The 18,785-nt window shown below is 39.4% G+C and overlaps 1 protein-coding gene across 1 annotated transcript in view; it reads right to left on the bottom strand.

Moving 5' to 3' along the window:
- Positions 1 to 18,785, bottom strand: part of PHEX (phosphate regulating endopeptidase X-linked) — a 239,938-nt gene that overhangs the window by 124,983 nt on the left and 96,170 nt on the right. The window contains exons 7-9 of the mRNA XM_075850790.1: positions 14,851 to 14,967; positions 11,985 to 12,068; positions 9,361 to 9,506 (exon numbers count right to left, since the gene is read on the bottom strand). Coding sequence (XP_075706905.1) covers positions 9,361 to 9,506; positions 11,985 to 12,068; positions 14,851 to 14,967 — 347 coding nt within the window. The remainder of the gene's footprint in view (positions 1 to 9,360; positions 9,507 to 11,984; positions 12,069 to 14,850; positions 14,968 to 18,785) is intronic.

The following is an 18,785-nucleotide window of genomic DNA, read 5'->3' as shown; positions in this document are numbered from 1 at the left end:
TTTGCTGAATTCTTGTGGAAATTGCAGGATTGTATTGAGTGAAAGCAGCGGCAAAATCCTAATTTAATTTCTGAAAATTATAGTTTTTCTCGGGATTCCAGAACCCACCCTTAGAAAACAAGAGATAGGTAAATTTGTCAAGGGTCAAGTCATATTTCACTTCTAAAAGAAATGGGACTGGAAAAGTTGAACATACCAGGCTACTGCCCTATGATGGGGGACGGGTATGATGGTGTGAACCCCGCATTACAAGGGGACCCAATTTTGATTATTATTTTATGCCTGTGCTTACATTTTGGAATCCATGTAAACATCTGCTTAAAGTGCTAAGCCGACATTTGGCCATTTGTATCATATTATATAAATACAGTATAAGTGCATTTTTTACTCCGGCTCCATTAATCTTATCTGGGCTGTAGGCTGTTGTCCTGTACTATAGTAGATTTTGATTATTCAATCTAATGCCTCTCTGTCCCATAAATCAACAGGAAGATTCATCAAATTTTTTCTCATTCCAAATTGCTAGATAAATGACATATAAAAAAACAAAACAAATGGATGACATTAATTTTCATTAATTTTCACAGCATAGAGGGTGGTATAGAATGGTCTGCAGATTCGTCACAGCCTATATTTTCCCTGATACAGGAAGAAAATGGACTACATGAAATATCTGTTTAGTGCCATGAGAAGGTGCATTTCTAAAAAATAGAAATTATTTATTTCCAAAATGACTTGGCAAATACTACGCTTAACTGTAAAAATATGTTTACGGCAGTAGCATGTGCTCACAAAATAGGATCCCGAGTTAGAGGCAGCCGTTTGGGATATTTTATTGTGTCTTATCCCCTGGATGGCCGCAGCTACATACATTGTTAAGGAAATAATTCAAGTCTTCACAGGAATTCCTTTAATCTTAAATGAAATGTCTTGCTTTGAAAAACGTCGTGCTGACATCTGATGAGATTGTGGATTTCTATTAATCTACAGCTAAGTGTCCTATATCCAGCGCCTCTTAGAGCTGTCACAAGCCACCAATCAAAAATTGCTCAAGGGAAGTAGGTTTGTGCTTAAAAAAATCTCTTTTATTTCACTCAGGTATTTTATTACTATTCAATAGTTTATAGTCGTCAAGACAAAAAAGGCATCTTATTATCAGTCAACTCCATGTTGCCTTGGGCGTTGGTATTAGAAAAGTGTTTTTTATAGCTAAGGTGTCATAAGTTATAATGGTGAAAATGAGTAATGGCAGAAAATCGGAATACTTGTGATAGCAGTGCCCCATAAAATGTACGGAAAACAATAACTCATACACATATAAATAATACAAGGGTATACATGACTGTTATATAAAAAGGAATGTGAGATTTCAGTCTGAAAAAATGGTTTAAAGGGGAGTCCCATTTATTTACCACTTTGGAGAATTAGTTGTTTTTATTTTCAGATCTTTAGTCAGCCGCTTAGAGGAGCCTAAGACTATTAAGTGTAGACCATTGATGGATCAAGGTAGGTGGATAACCCTGGGCATACAATTTGGTGGAGGCCTCCTCCCCAGTAACTGTCATTTTATGTAAGGCTAGCTTAAAGGGAACCTGTCACCAGCAAGAGGAACGAACGAGACTGATGGATTATTACCATAAAAGGCGCAAAATATTTGCAGACCGTTATTTATGGTTGGAGTTTAGGAGAGGGGATAACGCCAATGAACTTTTCACAGCAGCAGCCAGCGAGGGTTGAGTAGAGTTCAATACGTGAATTGATAGTAACAGGTTCCCTTTAGGCCAGCCATATGGGCAGATCTCTCCAACTGCTACTTCTGCACCTCATATACCTACGACCCTGCTTAGAGGAAAGGTGTCATAAAAATGTTATATTATTTGATGTGTTTTTTATTTATTTCAATTTTTTATTTAACCCCTTCCCGACATTTGACGTACATGTACGTCATGGAAAGCATTGACTTCCCGCAAAATGCCGTACATGTACGTCAAACGTTTGGCACCGGCTCAGAAGCTGAGTCGGTGCCATCATCGTCGGATCTCAGCTGTATCTTACAGCTGACATCCGACTGTAACGGCGGGGACCGAAATTAGCTTCGATCCCCGCCATTAACCCCTTAAGTGCAGCGCTCAAACGCGATCGCTGCACTTAAGGTGTTTGCAGCTCATCGGAGCCCCAGCAATGAAATTGCCGGGGTTCCGGTGGCTGCAATGGCAACCGGAGGCCTAATACTGGCCTCCCGGTCTGCCTAGCACCGAAGCCGGTCAAGATCCGCCCGGCGGCGGAGCCTGATCGGCTTCCGTAGCTGCCGGCAAGATGGCGCCGGGTCAGGAGCTGATCCGGCGTCATCAGCGGTGGAAGTCAGCTGTACTGTACAGCTGACATCCACCTGTAACGGCAGGAACCGGAGCTAGCTCCGATCCCTGCCATTAACCCCTTCGATGCAGCAATCGAAAGCGATTGCTGCATCGTAGCAGTTACAAGCAGATCGCCAGCCCTGACAGGCAATCGGGACTGGCGACTGCTGTTATGGCAACAGGAGACACAATGGTCTCCTGCTCTGCCATTACGGAAGCCGATTTAGGCCCCGCCGGGAGGCGAAGCCTAAACGGCTTGCTGTCAGTGAATGACTGACAGATCTAATACATTGCACTACATAGGTAGTGCAATGTATTAGAAAAAAAAAAATCTGACCGTTGGACCTTCAAGTCCCCTAGTGGGACTTGAGAAAAAGTGTAAAAAAAGTATAAAAAAGTGTAAAAAAAAGTGCAAAAAATAAAGGTTTGAAAACAATAAAAGTTTCAAGTAATCAAATAACACACAATCCCCCTTTTACTCTTATCAAGTCCTTTATTATTGAAAAATAATAATAAACCATATGTATTTGGTATCGCCACGACCGTAACGACCGGAGGTATCAAAATATTATATTATTTATTGCACGCGGTGAACAGCATAAAAAAAAACCGTAAAAAACGTTACCAGAGTTTCTGTTTTTTGGTCACTTTGCCCTACAAATATTACAATAAAAAGTGATCAAAAAGTCGCACGTATCCAAAAATGGTACCTATAAAAACTATAGCTCGTCCCGCAAAAAACAAGCCCTCATACAACTCCGTCGACAAAAAAATTAAAACGTTATGGTTCTCACAACTTGGCGACAGAAAAAATACATTCTTTTTACAAAAGTAATTTTATTGTGCAAAAAGTTGTAAAACATAAAAAAGTGCTATAAATTAGGTATCGCCGGAATCGGACTGACCCGCAGAATAAAGTTAACATGTAGTTTATAATGCGTGGTGAACGCTGTATAAAAAAAACAAAAAAAGCTGTGCCAGAATTGCGTTTTTTTGTTTACCTAGCATCCCAAAAAATAGGATAAAAGGTGATCAAAAAGTTGCATGTACCCCAAAATGGTACCAATAATAACTACAGCTCGTCCCGCAACAAACCAGCCCTCATACTGCTACGTCTATGAAAAATAAAATTAGTTATGGCTCCAATAAGTCAGGAAATAAAAAAATATGCAGTTGTGCCCGAGGGGAACATTTCTTCTGTTTCAAGAGGCGATTTATCAAGGACCTAAAATTAGGGAACCAGGAAGGGGAGAGCCCAAACATATCCGCTGGAAGCGACGGTGCCCGTATTATACCAGGCTAATACTTTCCCAGCAAAATTCCCCAAACTACAAAGGCGCGGAGTGTGGACCAAAAGGGGGATAAGAAATGACACCATTTATCAGTGCGACACCGGCCTGTGCAGAAAGGATTGCTTCACAGCGTAACACACATCTATGGATTATTTTTATTTTTTTATACCACCTGACTATGCCCCTTATATACTCCGCCCCGCTTACATGTACCCCCACATTATAAAACACCAGCAATACTCAAACAAATATACTACCAAGCAAAATCCGCTCTCCAAAAGCCAAATGGTGCTCCCTCGGCCCTGAACCCTGCAGCGTCCCCAAACAGCAGTTTCCTTCAACATATATGGCATCGTCATACCCGGGAGAAACCTTTTAACAATTTTTGGGGTGTGTGTCTCCAGCATCATAAGCTGGGCATGACATATTTGCCACTGAATGGCATATCTAGGGAAAAATATTTTTTTTTAATTTGCACCATCCGCAGTGCATTCATTTATGGAAAAGACCTGTGGGGTGAAAATGCTCACTACACCCCTTAATTAATGCCTTGAGGGGTGCAGTTCCATAGTGGGGGTCACTTATCAGGGGTTTCTTTTTATTATTTCACATCTGAGCCTCTGCAGTTGTGAACCAATACTTTGTAAATCGCCAAATTAGGCCTCCACTCCGCATGGTACTCTTCACTTCTGAGCCCTGTCATATGTCCAGACAAAAGATTAGGGCCACATGTAGGGTGTTTCTAAAACCGGGAAACACCGCATAATAATTAGAGAGCTGTCTTGTTATGGTGGCACAAGCCGGGCACCACATATTGGCATATCTATGGAAAAAAATCCCATTTTCACTCTGCAACATTGAGCGCACACTAATTTCTACAAAACACCTGCAGGGTTAAAATGCTTACTACACTCCTTGGTAAATGCATTGAGGGGTGTAGTTTCCAAAATGGGGTCACTTCTGGGGGGTTTCCACTGTTTTGGGCCCACAGGTGTCCAGAAACCAATCCAGCAACATCTGCACTCCAAATGGCGGTCCTTCCCATCTGAGCCCTGCGGTTTGCCCAAACAGCAGTTTATGACCACATATGGGGTATTGTCGTACTCGGGAGAAATAGCTTTACAAATGTTGGGTTCTTTTTTTCCTTTATTTGTTGAGAAAATGAAAAAATTTGCGCTAAAGCTACGTCTTATTGAAGAAAAAGGACTGTTTTTATTTTCACTGCCTAATTCTAATAAATTCTATGAAACATCTGTGGGGTCAAAATGCTCACTACACCCCTAGATGCATTCCTCAAGAGGTGTAGTTTCCTAAATGGAGTCCCTTTTTGGGCGTTTTCATTGTTTTGTCCCCTCAGGGGCTTTGCAAATGTGACCTGGCCTCCGCAAATCATTCCTGCTAAATGTGATCTCAAAAAGTCAAATAGTGCTCTTTCCCTTCTAAGCCCTGCCGTTTGTCCAAACAGCCGTTTATTACCACATGTGGGGTATTGTTTTACTCGGGAGAAATTGCTTTACAAATTTTGTGGTGCTTTTTCTCCTTTAGTCCTTCTGGAAATGAGAAAAAATTAGCTAAACCTACATTTTCTTTGAAAAAATGTAGATTATTATTTTCAGGGCCTACTTCCAATAATTTCTGCAAAAAAACTGTGGTGTCAAATCGTTCACTATACCCCTAGATAATTTCCTCAATGGGTGTTGTTTCCAAAATGGGGTCACTTGTGGGGGGTTTCCACTGTTTTATCCCCTCAGGGGCTTTGTAAATGTGACATGGCCTCCGCAAACCATTCCTGCTAAATTTGAGTTCCAAAAGCCAAATGGCGCTCTTTCCCTTCTCAGCCTCGCCGTGTGTCCAAACAGCCGTTTATTAACACATGTGGGGTACTGTTTTACTCGGGAGAAATTTCTGTACAAATTTTATGGTGATTTTTCTCCTTTAGTCCTTGTGGAAATGAAAAAAAATTAGCTAAACCTACATTTTATTTGAAAAAATGTAGATTTTCATTTTCACAGCCTACTTGCAAAAATTTCTGCAAAAAACCTGTGGGGTCAAAATGCTCACTATACCCCTAGATAATTTCCTCAAGGGGTATAGTTTCCAAAATGGGGTCACTTGTTTGGGGTTTTCACTGTTTTGTCACCTCAGGGGCTTTGTAAATGTGACATGGCCTCCGCAAACCATTCCTGCTAAATGTGAACTCCAAAAGCCAAATGGCGCTCTTTCCCTTCTCAGCCACGCCGTGTCTCCAAACAACCGTTTATTACCACATGTGAGGTATTGTTTTACTCGGGAGAAATTGCTTTACAAATTTTGCGGTGCTTTTTCTCCTTTAGTCCTTGTGGAAATGAGAAAAAAAATCGCTAAACCTACATTTTCTTTGAAGAAATGTTGATTTTAATTTTCACGGCCTACTTCCAATAATTTCTGTAAAAAACCTGTGCGGTCAAAATGCTCACTGTACCCCTAGATAATTTCCTTGAGGTGTCTAGTTTCCCAGATGGGGTCACTTTTGGGGGATTTTGACTGTTTTAGCACCGCAAGAGCCCTTCAAACCTGACATGGTGCCTAAAATATATTCTAACAAAAATAAGGCCCCAAAATCCACTAGGTGCTCCTTTGCTTCTGAGGCCGGTGCTTCAGTCCAGTAGCACGCTACGGCCACATGTGGGATATTTCCTAAAACTGCAGAAACTGGGCAACAAATATTGAGTTGCATTTCTCTGGTAAAACCTTCTGTGTTATAAAAAAAATTGTATTAAAAATGTATTTCTGCAGAAAAATATGAAATTTGTAAATTTCACCTCTACTTTGCTTTAATTCCTGTGAAATGTTTAAAGGGTTAAGACATTTTCTAAATGCTGTTTTGAATACTTTGAGGGCTGAAGTTTTTAAAATGGGGTGACTTTTTGGGGGTTTCTAATATATAAGGCCCTCAAAACCACTTCACAACTGAACTGGCCCCTGTAAAAATAGCCTTTTGAAATTTTCTTGAAAATGTGAGAAATTGCTGCTAAAGTTCTAAGCCTTGTGAGGTCATAGAAAAATAAAAGGATGTTCAAAAAACGATGCCAATCTAAAGTAGACATATGGGTGATGTTAATTAGCAACAATTTTGTGTGGTATAACTGCCTGTCTTACAAGCAGATACATTTAAATTGAGAAAAATGCTAATTTTTGCAATTTTTCGCAAATTTTTGGTGTTTTTCACAATTAAATACTGAACATATCGAGCAAATTTTGCCAGTAACATAAATCCCAATGGCAGCTACAGGGCATAGGAAATAGAGTCGGGAGCCGACTATCTCCTATTCTTCTGCCGTTCTGACTGAACTGCGCATGCTCTGTGGCATGCGCAGTTCACAGTGACCAGCAGAGAAGCTGGTTTGTGGGTGGAAAGTCGGCGCCATTTTGATGAAGAATGGCAGCACAGCAGGTAAGATGTGCGTGCGTGTATATGGGGGGGAGGGAGTGTTTGTGGGGTTGGAAGGTGCGTGGGGGGGGGGGTAGATTTACAATAAAATGCCGCAAAATCCAGCAAGTTAATCTACATTTTTCCACTATGAAAATAAAAATTAAAGTGTATCTGTTACTAATTATTGAGGTGTAATTAGTATTAGTTTCTGATATATTCCCTGGTGGACATTTAGATAAATTAAATCTTTGACTTTTTTAGTGTTTGAGGGGTAATTTCACACGCGGTAGATTTGTTGAAGAAATTTCTGCAACAATCCCATTAATCTAATTAGAACCTTCAGAAATCTATTAACATATTGAAAACAACTTCCACATTCCCATGTAGGGAACGCATTTTTCAGTTGCAGGAATTTCTGTAACAAATCTGCCATGTGTGAACATACCCTAGGGGTTGGAGGCCGCAGTGAGGGTTCTGACCAATAAAATGCAGTATAGAAATATAGCCGTCTTTATCTTGACTTTTAACGCATTAAATACACGGTGGCAAGATCCTTTATCTTGACTTTTTCAATGGCTTTTGTGGTGTGATATCACGCTGCAGGAAGCTATCAGAGTCAACATAAAGATGGCTACATCTGTAGTTCAGCAAAGTATGTAAGGTCACATAATCGACCAATAAGCTGCTAATTCTTATATTCTAAGAGGGCTGGACAAGGGCGGAAACGCTGATAAATATTCATCAGCAGCCATTTTGTTAATATACATACATTTCAGGACAGCTGCAGTCACTGGGGCAGATTTACTAATCAAATTCGCCAGAAGTCTGGCTCAAATGAAGCTAAAATTCTGGTGCACACAACTTGCGCTAAAGTGCTTTAGACACTTTTTATAACTCGACAAGGGGCATGGCCTAGTGTCAAAGGGAGTGTGTCTAAGATGTACCAAATTGCACCAAGAGTTCGGCACAAAAATGTGGTCTAAAATAAGCCAACCCAGAGTCGGTATAAAATGAGATAGAAGTGTCTAAAGTTGTTACAAAATTACCATCCAGCATTTTTCCACTGTGATCAATTCAGCACATCTGATCTAATTTTAAGATGTCTAAATTTAAGACAGTATTAGTAGTATCAGAAAACTAGGGTAGAAACGTTGTTAACTTCCACCCATAGTGCAGAATATATTTATCATAAAATACTATTTTGGTGGCAGATTTTCTGTAACTCCTTGGAGACACAGACAATTTTCAGATTATTGTCCATTTTGTTTCTTCTCTCCACCTTAATGTACCAATTAATGTACTGGGAAACTGAAAAAAAATCTTTATGGGGTGAAATGGGCAAAAAACAGCGATTCCACCTAGACATGTGTACTTTTTTTCTACAGGTTGATACGATTACAAAGATACCAAATTTATATAGTTTTTATGTTTTAGCACTTTTACAAAAAAAAAAACTATTTGTTAAAAGAAAATAGTTTTGTATCGCCTCATTCTGAGACCCATAATTTTTTAAGATTTTTGTTGATTGAGTGGTATGAAAGATTATTTTTTTGCAGGACAAGCTGTAGTTTTTATTAATGCCATTTTGGGGTACATGCGACTTATTTGATCACTTTCTAATCCATTTTTTTTAGGTCGCTAGGGTGACCAAAAACAGCAATTCTGGCATTTTTTATATATACGGCGTTCACCTTGCGGGTTAAATAATGTTATATTAGAATAGTTCAGACTTTTTTTTATGGACATGGTGATACTAGTTATGTTACTTTTTCTTTTTTTAACATTACTTTTGGGAAAAGGTTTTTTTTTTAAACTTTTACAGGAGTACAAAGAGTACTTCAAAGAGTACTACCTTTATTAGGCCCACAGACTACCATGACAACCATCGGCACCCTGTGATCGTGTCGCTGGTGACCACGGCATCTAGATGGTTAACTGGGTGGAATCAAAGTGATCTTCGATTCCGCCTGTTGCAGTGGTGTGTGTCAGCTGTAACATACAGCTGACACCCACTCAGTATGAAGCATGCTCAGTCCATGAGCACACTCCATACTTCCCCCTTGGCAGCTGTTACGTTCATGTACGTGACATGGTGCATTAAAAAACATTAAAAAATTGAATATTTAAGTATGTTCCCTGCAGAGAATTTGTTAATTTTTTTCACTTTAAAAATCCACAGAATGTGCATTCATTTTAATATATTGTTTAACATAAAAAATCTTTATTAATCCTTATTTACTATATTTGCTTGTGAATTGTTTCATAAACTGCCATTGTACAGAAAGAATGAAAATTATACCTTTTATCTTCATTTTCTAGTATTCTAAACAGATCTTTAAAATACTGTGGCACCCGGACAATCACTTCTTCTGAAGAATCAATATCTTTGAGATGAGGATACATCTTGAAGTCAATGACTTTCTTCAAAAAGGTTAGCCAGTCAAACTGAGAAAATACAAACGCCCCAAGGAAATGGTTATTTTCAAAAGAACTCTTTCTACATTCTTATACAATCATATACATGATATTAAAATATATACCTAATTACAAAACATCATATCTAATATTAAAATGGTCCGACACTTTCACAAAACACTTATGCTTCGTCAGCATTGGGACAGGGGGTAACTGATATATACCCTGTTTATAGTCTGCTTCTACACCGATCCGTCTTACGGGAAAACAGTGGTAAATATGTGCATGGCTAAAGGCGCTGTACATAGGAGATTCACTTCTTGGATGAGTCCTTTAAAATATGCTCTCCTGGATCTCTACCACCACATTTTGTTTCTAAGCAAGTCCTGAGATTGGAATGAGGAGGCAGAAATAGGAAGGTCTGTATATTAATAAGTTGTCAATGGGGTATCATTTGATTAAAGTACAGAACCCCTATAAGGTAGTAAAGACATATGGCAAAACCTAACTCCTGTTTGATATACTACTGTGTGATGAGTCACATTTAAGTAATCTACTGTATAGTAGATATACACAATATGGCCAAAAGTATGTAGACACCCCTCCTAATTATTGGGTTCAAGTGATTTAGTGACACCAAAAAAGGGGCATAAAATCAAGTACACAGCAATCAACATAGACAAACATAGGTAAAAGTATATGTTGTGCTGTGGAGATCATCGATTTTAAATGTGGCGCTGTCACATGATCTGACTTTGCCACAAGTCAGTTTCTGACATTTCTCATCTGCTAGATTTGCCCCGGTCAACTGTAAGTGCTATCATTGTGAAGTGGGAGCGTCTATGAAAATCAACAGCTCAGCCACAATTCGGTAGACCACAGAGCAGGGACACCAAATTTCTGAAGTGCATGGAGCGTAAAAATTGCATATCCTTTGATATATTACTCACTACAGAGTGGATCAAGAAGTGACATCAGCACAAGAACTGTGCCTTGGGAGCTTCATAAAAAAGATTTCTATGGTCAAGCAGTTGTACACAAGCCTAAGATCACCATGCCCAATACCAAGCGTGTGCTGGAGTGGTGTAAAGTATGCCATCACTAAACTCTAGAGCAGTGGAAAATGTACTTTGGAGTGATGAATCACATCACTATCTGGCAGTCTGATGTAGGAATCTGGGTTTGGCGGATGTCAGGAGAATGCTACCTACTGAAAGCATTGTGCCAACTGTAAAATTTGTTGGATAATGGTCCAAGGCTGTTTTTAAGGGTTTGGGCTAGGCCTCTTAGTTTAAGTGAAGGGTAATATTAATGCTTCAGCATACAAAGACATTTTGGACAATTGTATGCTTTCCTCTTTGTGGGAACAGTTTGGGGAAGGCCCTTTCCTGCTCCTGCATGACTGTGCCCCTGTGCACAATGCAAAGTCCACAGACATGGATTGGCAAGTTTGGTGTGGAGGAGCTCAAGTGGTCTGCACAAATCCCGGATCTAAACCCCATCGAACACCTTTGGAATTAATAGGAATGCCGACTGTGAGCAAGGCCCTCTAGTCCAACATCAGTGTCTGACCTCAGAAATGCTCTACTAGATAAATGGGCACAAATTCCCACAGACACACTCCAAAATCTTGTTAAAAGCCTTCCTAGAAGAGTGGAGGCAGTTATATTCACACAAAAAAGGGAACAAATCCAAATGAATGCCTATAATTTTGGAATGAATGTCCAACAGGCTCATATAGGTGGAATGGTCAGGTGTCTACATACTTTTGGCCAGATAATGTATGGTGTTAATGTTCACACTTCAAACTGTTGCTTTTAAAGTGTAATACATATGAGGGCAATTCAGTATCTCTCCCCCATGCAACACTGCGATGATTTATCAACCGGTTAGAGCTGCCATTTTTTTCCACCACATAAATGAGTTACACTTGGTGCAACTCTGAAGCCCTGCCCACTTTTTCCCCAAACATTTGTATGTGTATGTAAAAGGGCTATAGGTTCTTCATAAATATGACATTTGGCCTGAAAACTAGCGTAAAGACACTGATAAATATGCCCTAAATTGATACTAAAGAAGTGAAATTGAGAAAATATGAATTTGTTGCAATAACATGAAAGTAATGTAGCTCCTGGACAATCTGTGTAAAAAGTTGTGGTTCCAGAAGTAGGATCCTAATTCACAATGACAAGAAAACAAAAGAACTTCTACACACAGCGGATCGATGCAAAAATAATTGGGTGTATTTTGGAAATACCACCATGCAAAAAATTGCTGTTTAGCATCTCACATTTCTTCGACATTTGTCGCAAGATACCAGACAATTGTTTCTGAGGAAGGTCCTGGAATGATTGATAGGTAAAAATATAATTTGGGTCTGTGGTGGAAATTCCTAAATAACTATAAAGAAATAACCACTTTAAATATCTAATAGTTCATGGAAAATCTTCTCCAATTCCATGAATATTAATTTTATTCTAAAAGAAGAAAACAGATCTAGTAACATACCTGAGGGATTGTAGAACTCAGCTCTGAGATGTTCATCTTATTATACATAGATTCACTAGTTCTGTTTTCATGGGGTACAATAATCTAAAATAGCAAAAGGTTAAATACTTCAAATTCTCTCCAAATTAGAATAAAATATTCTTTTGTCTTGAGTTGGTAATATACTATCTCTTAAATGACACTTATTGGCATACAGTATACCATGAAAAATGCAAATTCATAATATTTCTATCAAAATATTGCAAACATTAAACTTGATGGACATATGTCTTATGTACGATCTATGTAAGTATAAATGTTTATTAAAAAACACAATACTCGATAATCACCATGATTTTCAAAGGGTTATATGAATAACATATTATTTGGATTACTATATAGCAGCCTAATATTAATAGAAGGACATGAGTATATTTGCAAATGAAAGTAAAAAAAAAAGAAAAGACTGCAGGACAGATATACATCATCTTTAGGATTAAAGAGAACCTTTCACCTGCCCATACATGTGCAGCAGAGTGCAGCACGTAATAGGCAGGGCTGCACAAACACAGAGCGCTCCCTCAGTTTGTGTGTGTTCTCGCGGGATGGAACACAGAGCAAGCCGCCCTGACACTGTCTGTAGCTGATTGGACAGTGTCAGAGCGAAGAGATCACGCCATTTGGTCAGGCAGAAACACCCCATTGACAGTTCAGGGGCTTATTTACATATCAGGCGGCAATTATAACGGCACCGATTTGTAAATAATGAAGGAAGTTAGAAAAACGATTTCAAGTGAGACAGTGTTTGTGAAGCCCTGCCTATTACATGCTGCACTCAACTGTACATGTATGGGACGGTGAAATGTTCTCTTTAATGGTTTAATTGTTCAGACGTCTCTTTTTTCAACAATTCATTCTTGTATTTCTGATTAAAAAAATGTGATTGTAGACTTATTTTATTATATTTGTGTATTGATGCAATAAATTAGATATAAATTGCTTATATTAGCATTAACTTGTATTTCTATTTACACAAGTGAACATTATGTACTATGAAAATCAACGGGAGCAACTCAGGTCTGATGTTATCACCAACAATAGCAAAAAAGCTGAATTGAAACTGTCTATGAGTATTCTGTTATTTCAATACTATTGTTCCCAGCATCAGAATTTATTTATTTAGCTATAGAAAACCTTATCTGTCAATGTTAATGGTCTATTGAAGACATTGGCATGCACTGTGGAAGCAAATCATTGTCAGCAAAACATTGGAAAATATTTTTTTAAGACAAAAAACTTTAATGGGTTATCTGGTTTTATAAAATTTGCACTCAATACCTACCATAAAAAGTTATTTCACATACTAATGTAGTCCATGTGTAGGTAGTCGTGCCCCTATTCCGAGAGTCAGTACTGCCACAAGCCACATAAATAATATTACAGAAACCAGGGGCGAGTTCATCCATATCAACGTAACTGATAGTTGTCATGTTATACACAATCACGTGACTGTATCCATTACCAGGGCATTCTTATGGTCTTCAAAAAGTGTGAAGCTCGGGCAATGAATGCCACAAACATTAATGTGTGAGGCCCACCTGTCAAGGAGAGCCTTGCGCCATCCAATGAAGCCATCACATAACATCAGCTACTATTATACGGGATATGGCCATATGATGAAACTAGTAGCCAGGCACTGAATCCCAAATGGGCAACATAAATATTTGGGAAACCATTCTCCACACACTTACATTAGAATTTCTCAAAGGTATGGGGACATAACCATTGACAGTGAATTGGTCTCTTATAGGCCAGTCTATCTCTCACCTCCATCCAGGACATCCTAATTCTATTCCACCACAGCTAGAACGTTCATTATAACATCATAGTCTGATTCGTAAGATTTGAAAATGGGCTCTAACATTTGGAAACGCATAATTTTGTCTTATCTTAACAAATTATATGTGGAGCTGTGATTTGAACATGATTTTCTCCTGAAGCATGAAAGCTCAGGGTAATAGGGAATTACTTTTACAACCATAAGCAGAACATAAGAACGCACTTAAAGGCATATTATGTATGATTTAATTCTTGTGACAGAGGAGATGCGCTTAGCTCAATCCATTTTTACCGAATGACCTCTAAGTAATGTCTTTTAGCAGTGTCCTCAGCAGAATAGCTTCTCACATTGAATCACAATCTTCCAGAATGTGTCTTAATGACTATTAAAACCAGTTAATAAATATGAATGTTTTAAATGTGGTGCTGGGCTATTGGAAAATTATTATTATTATTATTATTATTATTATTATTATATTTATACATAGTTTGCAATAGTAATGTGCATTATGACAATTACAATTCAGTAAACTTAAAATAGAGTGCAAGATGGAATATAAACTGGTGGCACATTGGCTCAATAGTTATCACTGCTGCTTTGGAACACTGTCAAAAATCAATCCAATATCTTAAAAAAGTTTGCTCCATGTTTGCATGTTTGGTTTCTTTGATACCACTTCTCAAAAATATTCTTAGCCTTACTGGCTGACTATACAATTGGCCCTAGCATGTGTGTAATGCTGTGTGCCTAATAGGGACAGGGGCTAATATAATGACGTAAATTCTTTGTTTAGTTCTCCAAAATATGTTGCCACCATGTAAATAATGGATAATTTATCTCTATATCAAATCAAAGAATTTTAATCAATAATTTCTTGTTATCATTTATCAATTCAAAGTTTTGGTCATATTGTACAACCCCTTCTTAGGTAGATTTATTTGTATAAAGCGCAGACGCAATGGAAATTTTCTGTTGGTATGTAAAGTAGAGTTGGCTCACATTAGTAAAGATATTGTTATGTATAAAATAACTATTACTTGTTCTTACCTGAGCAATTTTTGTTTCCAGATCAATTAATGCCTTCATATCAGATTCGGCTCGAGTCTTATTGGCACCAAGAAAAACTGACACGTCAACCATGAAGTTAAATAAAGCATCTCTATACTGTAGAAGAAAATACAGATCATTATACTGTGAAATAAAATCCTGAAACTAAGAATAGACTTACTTTATGGTTTCCTCATTGCAACTTCCTCCTCAGTGATATATTTAAACATCTTCCTCAAATAGGTAAATTGTTTCTGTATGTATTATAAAATGTCTTCATATCTGATTCTATGTGAAATACATTTATTACAATGAAATATGAACATAAGGTCCTTTTAAATCTTTATTTCAATATTGAAAGGTTAATATATTTCCCTTTTTAGGGAGCTGCCGTCACTGATCATAGCGATGTCCTAATAAAGCATGGCTAAATAGCAGCCAAGCAGCAAACACTGAATAAATTAAATAGTAGGTGAGCAATATCCTCAGGTACTAAAAAAGAACTCCCAGATAATTTTTCATATTTCGACCCCGTTTATAATAGACATCGGGTAAATAGTTGTGCAGATAAAAATCTTTCCGATCCCTTTCTTCTTGAATTAGCAGCCTCTATTCCGGTCCTTCCGTTGTACCACGTAACTGTACTCTGACTCTTCAAATCAAACTGCGTGTTCAGTGTGGACCATAAGTCCATACTGTAGGATCCGAAAAGTTAGAGTGCGGTCATGTAGTACAATGGAAGGAACGGAATGGCGGTCAGTAAAATTTTTAACTACACAATTATTTACCTGATGTTTATTACAAATGGGGGAATGTTCACACGTGTCAGATTTGTTGCAGAAATTTCTACAACTGAAAATGCATACCATACCGCTGATCGGGTTATTAGTGCTGCAGAGCATGGATTTTTATAAACCCCATTCAGGTGTATGGTACAGCCACAAAAATGTTTGCAAAAAAACGATCACGTGCACAAATCCATAAAGTGATGCTCCAGGCTACAAGTTTAGTTGAGCCTCCCAACTCATGACCAAGCCTTGACCTTGACTGCTCAGGATCTGACAACTTTGAAACTCCAGAAAGGCAAGTAAAATTTCGGAATGAAGGGCACACTCAACTCTGGGAAAAACACAGCACCCTTCATTTTTATTTCACAATAAACTGAGGTTGAACTCCATTATACCTATCCCAAAATTAAAAGTGGTCTACAAGGGCTGAATGACTGGCTAAAATGAGTAACCAGATAAATGAGCTAGTCTTTCCAGTGCGCTTACTTCAGTACAGTATAATTCCTATTTGTTTGATAGTATTGACTAAGGAATAAAACACTTTTATCTTTTTTTTACTGTTTGTCAGCTACAGAGGCAATTTGAATGAGTCATGCTAAGCCACAATGAACAAATGCAATAAGATAAAACTGCTGGTGATTTATGCAATCATGACTGGTGATTACAATGATGGGAAGTGAAGAAAGCGGAGCTAACATTAATCTTTACTTCTATCCAATGAACCACATTTCAAATGGTGGACAAATTGTGCTTTATACAGTGATAAGATTTCTATTTTTCTTATTTTGTTCTACCTGGAATGTCCTATTGTTTGTGCGGCTGCTTTCTTATTCATTTAAAGAAAAAGATTCGCACAATAGGCTTCAACCCAAATGCTATCATGGGGATTACAAATATGACAGCATGATTTATAGGCTTTTCCAGAGTAACTGTTGCAGTTTTTTCTTGTATAGTATAGTAACGGTGAATAGAGTATAGATGTTGAAGAGTTTTTACAAGCATATGAATATTTTTGGGAAAGACAAACTATAATCCATCCTAACAAAGTAATGAGCTTTCATATGCGAAGGAGGGCTGAAGCTGAACAAAAATTTTCTTGAATTGACAGAAATTATGTTGGTGGCATCTCGAAGGAAAAACCATTGGACAGGAAAATCCAACTTAATAAATTTTTCCTTCAACATTGAATATATCTAATATCTATGGCTACTTTATAACTGCTCATGAATCTTGACAGGGTTTTCATACTAGTGTAATAAACATGACACAATTTGAGCAGTAGTGTCACGTTGTGTACGTGGACCCACTGGGCCGTACCGCCTTGACAGTATGGCAGCTGGCCAACAGGACACAGGTCACAGTCTATAGTTCGTATAGAGTACCTGTGGTAGCTCAGACAGTAGCAAGATAGGCTCGGCTGCAACTTAGGCAGCAGGCAAGCACCAGGCGTGGTGTAGCAGGGCAGGCGTAGTACTCAACACAGTACGACTCCAACTCAATACCGCACTTGACCAGGATAGCACGGGATACAGGTTTCTGGTAGCAGGAACGGGAAACACTGGGAACTAGAAAACACTTAGGAGACCATTTGCATAGACAGACTAGGGTAACAACAACAAAGCTCAGGTAAGGTAGGAAGGGGCTGGGCTCTTCTTATAGTCCAGGGTGCTCCGGAAGCAATCAGCCCAATCTCCCACCTGTGTGCGCTTTGGCTCATTAAGACTGGACTGATGTCGCGATCGCGATCGCACCCTGGTGGTTACTGTGGAACAGGACGGCCGCATGTGCAGACATCTCTGGAAAGAAGGGCGTCAACCGGATGGAAGGAGTTTGTGGTCAGCGACCATGGATGTTACAGTATCCCCCCTCTTACGCCCCCTCCTCTTGGGACAAGAATGAGAGAGAAACTTTGAGGAGCAATTAAGATTCTCTTCTGTCTCCCAGGACCTCTCTGCTGGACCAAACCTCTTCCAATCTACTAAATAAAAGGTTCTTCCTCTTACTTTTTTGGTGTCCAGGATCTCCTTAACTTCAAATATCTCGGCAGAACCGCTGGGGGCAACTGCAGGGCTAAGAGTGTTAGAGTACCGGTTCAGGACCACAGGTTTCAGGAGAGAAATATGAAAGGAGTTGGGGATCCAGAGGGTTGGAGGCAGCCGAAGCTTGTAGGAGACCAGGTTAATCTGTTGCAAGATCTCGAAGGGTTCGAGGAACCTGGGAGCAAACTTGTAAGATGGCACCCTCATCTGGATATTTCTGGAGGACAGCCAGACCTTGGTAGCTGCAGAAAACTGGGGAGGTTCTCTTCTCCTTGTGTATGCCTTACGTTTCATGTTGTCCAGCAGAACGGAGGAACGGGTCTGCTTCCAGATCCACAGGAAGTCCCTAAAAGCAGAATCAGCTGCGGGCACTTCGGACATAACGGACACCAGGCGAGGGAGTCGTGGGTGTTGGCCATAAACTATGAAGAACGGTGTGTTTCTTGTGGACTCGCTAGTATGATTATTATACGAGAACTCGGCCCAAGGAAGAAGCTGCATCCAGTCATCATGCTGCTTGGAGATGAAGTGTCGTAGGTAGTTCTCCATGATTTGGTTGATCCTCTCGACTAGACCATTGGACAAAGGATGGTAGGCTGAGGAAAAGTCCAACTTTACATTGAGGAGGTTACAGTGGGCTCTCCAGAAATTCGAGGTGAACTGAACCCCCCGATCAGACACAATATGCCTAGACAAGCCGTGCAAGCGGAAGATGTGTTGAATGAAGAGAGCGGCCAGTCGAGAAGCAGAAGATAGACCGGTCAGCGGAACGAAGTGAGCCATCTTCGAAAATCGGTCCACCACCACCCAGACCGCACTGCATCCCGCAGAGGGAGGCAGGTCCATAGCAATATGTTGCCAGGGAGCATTGGGTACATTCAGTGGCTGGAGTAGGCCAGCCGGTTTGGAGTGGGCAACTTTATTTTCTGCACACATCGTGCAGGAGAAGACAAAGTCTGTGACGTCTTTGGGCAGCGTGGGCCACCAGAACTGACGAGCAATCAGGTCCTGAGTCTTTCGGGCACCCGCGTGACCTGCCAGTTTAGAACTGTGTCCCCAGCGGAGGATTCTTCTTCTGTCTGCCAGATGCACAAAAGTCTTCCCTGGG

Source organism: Rhinoderma darwinii, chromosome 2 (assembly GCF_050947455.1).
Source record: "Rhinoderma darwinii isolate aRhiDar2 chromosome 2, aRhiDar2.hap1, whole genome shotgun sequence".
Taxonomy (NCBI): domain Eukaryota; kingdom Metazoa; phylum Chordata; class Amphibia; order Anura; family Rhinodermatidae; genus Rhinoderma; species Rhinoderma darwinii.
The sequence above is the reverse complement of the archived record's forward strand: the minus strand, read 5'-3'. Positions and strand labels throughout refer to the sequence as shown.